General features: G+C 42.0%; 1 protein-coding gene across 5 annotated transcripts in view; it reads left to right on the top strand.

Annotated features, from left to right (window-relative positions):
* The first annotated feature begins 660 nt into the window (after positions 1-660).
* Positions 661-6,000, top strand: part of ppargc1a (peroxisome proliferator-activated receptor gamma, coactivator 1 alpha) — a 295,859-nt gene continuing 290,519 nt past the window's right edge. For 2 of the 5 annotated variants that reach the window (XM_063470094.1, XM_063470093.1), the window contains exon 1: positions 667-849. In XM_063470094.1, coding sequence (XP_063326164.1) covers positions 769-849 — 81 coding nt within the window. In that variant the 5' untranslated portion in view covers positions 667-768. Of the gene's footprint in view, positions 850-6,000 lie in introns of all 5 variants that reach the window. The other 3 variants (XM_063470098.1, XM_063470097.1, XM_063470101.1) reach the window with 2 other exon arrangements.

Raw genomic sequence — 6,000 nt, 5'->3', positions numbered from 1 at the left:
TTTTATATGTAAAACTTTATATTTAGCAATGTATTTTAAATATAACACAGGATTCTGTGTCAGTTACTACAAAAATAGCCTTTTGAAATCAGATGACTTTGCTTATACATGCCATACACCCCACCCTTCTTGGTACCCCATTTGTAAAATTCCTGGAAAAACCCTTGTACAGGTGCTAGCTTTTTGGCATACATATTAAGTGTTCACGAGGACATAAAAACTATTTAAAAGTTTTCTAATTCTTCAAACTTCCCTAAAGAGTTTTTTTCTACCAGCATTTTTACCGTTTTCATGTCACTTTTTTCATAATGCCCCGGGTGTCATTAACTGGGAAAGGACATTTAAAAAAAAAAAAAAGACGTAAAAACAAAAAGCAGTTTTCTTATTTTGCTCACTGTGACCGAAACAGAAACAGCTAACAACCACGCTCCCGGCATCCAGTCGTTTCGCTGCCGTGGGATTTAAAGTATTTTTCATCGCTTTCGTCGGTAGCCACCGTTGACCCTGACACCTGAAGGCGGTGGGATGCACCCCGACACATCCCACTTTGGTTTTTTGGAGACGACGGCCACGTGACCGAGGTAACGGCAGCATCCGCGCGCACACCGCCGCTGTTCGTTTGATAGCATCCACGGCGCCGGACGGAGAAGAGAGCGGGACAGAGAGAGAGAGGAAAAGAGAGGGAGATAGGAAGAAGCAGTCGTCGAGGGAAGACTTGAACAAAATCTCCGTCTTGCTGACTCCTTCACCAGACACGGCGGGCACACCATGGACGGCTATGGCCGGACCGAAGATGAGCTGTTCTCCTCCTGCCTCGTGAACCTCACCTGGGAGACGTGCTACGAGCAGGTAGGACAGGTCCCTCTCCGCGGGAGAGAACAGCGTCGTTGTTTCCGCTGCTGTGATTTAAAATGGCACAAATATATATATATATATATATATATATATAGATATGTAAGTGTTTAAAGGGGGAGTTTAAAGGGCTGGTTTTTAATGACTGACTCAGCACGTGAGGTGAGAGCAGGTGCAACTTCACAAACTTGGGGTTTTTGTGTTTTGCCAGCAGGGTCACAAGAATACTTTCCTCAACTTCCCTTAAGCTTTCTGTTACTCAAACATTCTGCCTTTAAAATCAATAATGGATGAACCTAGTAGACAAAATAAATCTTATGCCGGGAATGTTATCAATAAATTAGAGGTAAACACACACACACACACACATGCGCCATTATTCCTTTGAAGTATCTGAGAGACATGATCTTTTTGGTGTTATGAGTGAAGCTTTTTCAAACAGAGATCATAAGACACCGGCTTCTTACTAAAGATACCTGTGTACCTGAGACCCGTGGGTTGCCATGTGGGTCTCGAAATCAGGTAAGGCAGACTGAGATTGGAGTGAGTGTTGTTGTTGTTGCTGATGCTGAGCACTTTGATCCTGGAGTGTCGGGCCTGTTTCTCACACAGCAGAGAAGCAGTGGTGTCTGTTTGGAGATAATTACCTAATTCATCCTCCCTCTTCCCTCAAGCTCAATCAGTTTTGCTTTTTAAAAACACACTTATCGTGCTATATGAAATCCCTCTTAATTCTCACATTCTAATTTGAGGGAGGAATGCGTGCGGCTAAAGTCATCTGCCACAAGAATGCCAATGAAATCATTCTCTATGAATGCTAAGAGGGCTCCCAGCTATTTAGCAGTTTATGCTCAATGATTGATGCCAAAATATTCGTACAGTGATTTTTATGGTAATTTACTTGAATGCCACCGTGAGAGCTCGGGATATATACGCAGGGAATTTATTTTTCTGTTATCAGTATCCAGGTTGCAATACAGCAGAGGAGGACACTTAAACAATCAATCTCCTGTGGTTTAGTGGGCTAGCATTTTGAATTACAAGTAATCGCAAATTAAAGAGGATTAGGCTCTTAAAGCCTGAGCTCCTGATTGGCCATGCCGAGAGTCATATTGTAACAGTTATTTAGGCACAAGAAACAAAAGCCACCCCAAAAACATGACTCAGAAGTGCAAAGTCACTGTGAATGGCATTTTAAATGTGCAACAATTAAGCCTCGGCTGCAAAGTGGATTTCGGCACATCAGTCGAGTGCAAGCGCATTTTCAAATTTAAGACACTGAAATCCACAGCAGAGAACTGACTTAGCGTTGTAGACTTCTGCTGCATTTGCATCAATCTTCAGGGTTGGAAAGTTTAGAACTTTATGTCACTGTCGTTCAAGGCTGAAACTGCAGACTGAAGGTAGTTCAGCTGAAAATATCGAGAAAAAAAAGGTTTATTTTTTTTCTTACACCTGCTGAAACAATTAGTCCATTAGTTGATAAGCTGATCAGCAGAAAATTAGTTTTTAAGTTTTTTTTGTAATCAGTTCATCTTTCAAACACAGTCGATCGGTTTTACTTTTACATGTCACTTCAGATTTGCTGTCTTTGGGGGTTTGGAAATCTGGTCTGAAAATATAAGAAATCTAAGTTCACTTGGATGGATTCGTGCTTTTCTAGAGTGGGTGGTTCTGCTGTGTGGCTCAGGAGGTAGAGCAGGTCATCTGCCAGACACATGGTTGGTGGTTTGATCCCTGGCTGTTCCTGTCTTAGGCAAGATACTGAACCCCAAGCTCCTCCTGATGCATTCATCAGAGCATGAGTAATAGATAAAAGATTGAAAAGCACTATATAAGCCTAACCCATGTATCAGTCTGCATATCCTATTGGTCAGTAGTGGCCTGTACATTGGTATATGCTTATATTTTTTTTATATAATCTTTATGTTTAGAGAAAATCAAGATGTAGTCAGTACTTTTGGCTGTTTTTACACCAGCCACCCTTCCTGACAGGACCCTCCTGTTTTATCCAGGGTTGGGATCTGGACTAGGTGTACACTTGTGCCCCCAGTGCATCTGCTCCCCACTCTTGAACTGGGGATCTTTTGCACACAAGGCAAAAGTGTTAACCTCTGCAAAGCAGAGCTGCTATAATACTGAAAAAGGTGCTGGGGTATTTCAGAAATCATTTCATAATTTTCCCAGCAGAAAGCACTTGAGCAGTGCTGGCAGCATGTGTAGCAGAGTAGCATCACAGCTGAGCGGACGATGGTCCGAGATCTAATTTGGCAAATACATTGCTGATGAGTTAAACAATGTCTCCATCATTTTCTGTTTTTAATTGATCTGACATCCAGGGGGTAGCGCTGAGTATTTGATTTGGCAGATTTTTACGCCGGATGCCCAGCCTCATGCAACCTCTGGGGGATTTGTGCCTCCTCCTGGGATCAAACCAGGGGTCTTGCTTGTTAGGCCAGTATGAAAACCACTACACTATGGAGATCTGTAATGAGCATATTTCTCCTTTCAGACTGGCTGATATTAGATTAACAGACAACACAACTGAAGCTTTAATCCACAGTGAAAAGGTTGGACTTTTAGCCCTATATTCCCGTTCCTATATGAATAGTTAACATAAAATGGTCTTCCTTAAATGCTTTCACATATTTTCCCAAATTCAGCCTGGCACAATCTGTATGCTTCCCATGAAAAATCTTTAATAAGTATCTTCCTGGAAGCAGGTCATCTGCTCAGCCACCACGTTGTTAGCCATGCACATATATCCTCTCTCGCCCTCCCCAAGTCCTAGGGCGGGTGGGTAAATAAATAAATAAGGCAGTAAAGGGAAATGTTGACACAGCCTGTCCTTGTGGCCAGATTATCCACTCATGCTTGAGCGCTGGGTAAAGGCCCTGCATTATTCAGCCTAAGACACAGAGACGGGGAAAAACTGTGGAAAAGCTGGGTCTTGCTGCAGGAGTGTGTGCGTATGTGTGCGTGCGTGCGCTCTTTGGGGTGAGTGCTTCCACTTTTAAAAGAGCAGACATGGGGGATAGCTGAAACGCAAGCGGTGGGGAATATGCTGTCTTCGCTTAATTATCAAATGAACTTATTGCCTCTCCCTCCACTCCATCGCCTTCTTTTTCCCCACCCTCCGCAACCCCCTCCCCAACCCCTCCCCCTCTTAATCATCAGGCTTCTTGAGAGCTGCTGTCCGTGGTGCTGAAAGTTTCATCACACATTTTGTGCATGTCTTTTTGGAGTTCCAGGCTCCGGTCCCTTCCCAGGCTCCGTCGCTCTTCAAAAGCAATGTATTCAGTTTGTCTCGACAAAAAGCGTGCCAGCGCTTGGCAGTACGACTCAAAAGGGTGAACTCTATCATTCAAGACGTTTCAAAAAAGCTGCAGGTAACACAGCGTGCGCTCAGAAGCAGTAAGAACTAATGCGTTTTTTTATGTGTCTGCTTCTGCCTACAGCATGTTTCATCACAGCGAGGCTCAAGCTCCGTTACTACTCACTCAGTGGCTTGGTTAAATGAAACCTCCTTTGTGTGCGCTCTTATGTACAGTATTTGATCCACGTGAGTCCCTTTTTTTTCCGTGTAATGAGACAGTAGCTTCACTGTTTTGCTTTTTGTGGGTGGAGGCACACTTTACAGCAAGGAAGGAATTAAAAACTGTTTAAACAGGGTTGTATTTGGAGAGCCTTTTGAGAGATCAGAGACTCAGCAGAGAGCGAGAATGTGTTCCTTTCTTTGAGTTTACACTATTGTACTCCACTTTTGGCAGGGGAAAAGGTAGAATTTACAATATATTTAGTGTTCATAGCTAAGTATAAGAAAAATTGATTGTAAGCTGTCAGGATGCCTATGTGGCACTTGGGTTAATAAAAGCTCTCATTCAGAGCGGAAACAAACTCATCATCATTAGTCAGTCGATGGAATAGTAATTGGCAGCTGTTTGGTATCAATCAATTCATTATTTCCTTTTTTTTTTAAACAAATCATTCTCCAGTTCCAGCTTTTCTGTTTTTATAGCACTGAAACCAAGTATCTTTCACAAATTTTCTTAGTTTTATTATTCAAATGACTAATCGGTAAGAAAATTTGCAGGCTGGAGTCCTGCGCATCTCTTGGCCTCTCTCTTTTTCCAATGATGGAATCCTTTTTAAGCCAGGATTCCCTTATTGTTAAACCAGTGTCTGCAACTGTGTGTACAAGAACTAGTCAAGCTAGTCTCCCCTACTGTCATGTACCACTTCCAGTTCTCGTACTACATCAGGATTATTCCCTGAAAGTTCTGTTCCAGTGACTTGTTAGTTTGCATTTGGGCTTTTCTGTCACTGTATTTTAAAAAAAGATGAAAGAAGGAGGTTGCAGGGGGCCAGATATGGTGAAAAGGGCAAGCACGGAGCGCTGTTTGTGTGGGCATTGCAAAGAAATCTTGTATTATGTCACTGTGCAGATTTCTTTCTACTCATTTGTTCTCCTCTCAGATATCTCAGGCCTTTAATCTGTGGTGATGGTGAACTCTTGTGTCCTGTGGTTAAATTAAAAAAGAGAGGCTCCTCCTGATCTGGTGCACTTCCCCTCCCTGTGGAAGGCAAAGTTATGAGGGCTTGAACAAGGAAACTACCATGAAGGGGATAACAGCCGTATTTATTTAGGGTAGTTTGTGAAATTTTTCACCAATTGCAATGTGACGGTGGTAGCGGAAATTTATCAATTATTTCTTCAGGTAAAAGTAACAACACACTATAAAATAATGTAGTAAAAGTCAAGCAATCAAAACTTTCATGGGACTGAAATGCTAGCGGCTAAATGATTAAAAGTAGAACTACACACGTGTGAAAAATGAGGAATTATCCTAAAAGAGCTGATTTTTATACAGCTATACAGTGGTCGTATTTACTTTTTAAAAAACTCATCTGATATATTGATATTGTAGAAAGATATATCATGATAGGTATGTTTGTTATTATGGATGAGCTCATATAAAAGTTCCCATTTGAAACAAAACATGGGGTTAATTCAGAAATTGTGTCAGGTGCACAGGGTACGCATCGCTGCTGAGAATATGACGGCGCTGTGCCGACTGGTAAAACAAATTGCTGAGAGATGAAACGCTGTACGACTCTAACATAGTGCATGTGTGTAAATCTGAGTAT

This window comes from Pelmatolapia mariae, linkage group LG3_W, assembly GCF_036321145.2.
Source record: "Pelmatolapia mariae isolate MD_Pm_ZW linkage group LG3_W, Pm_UMD_F_2, whole genome shotgun sequence".
Taxonomy (NCBI): domain Eukaryota; kingdom Metazoa; phylum Chordata; class Actinopteri; order Cichliformes; family Cichlidae; genus Pelmatolapia; species Pelmatolapia mariae.
This window is presented reverse-complemented; position numbering and strand designations above follow the sequence as displayed.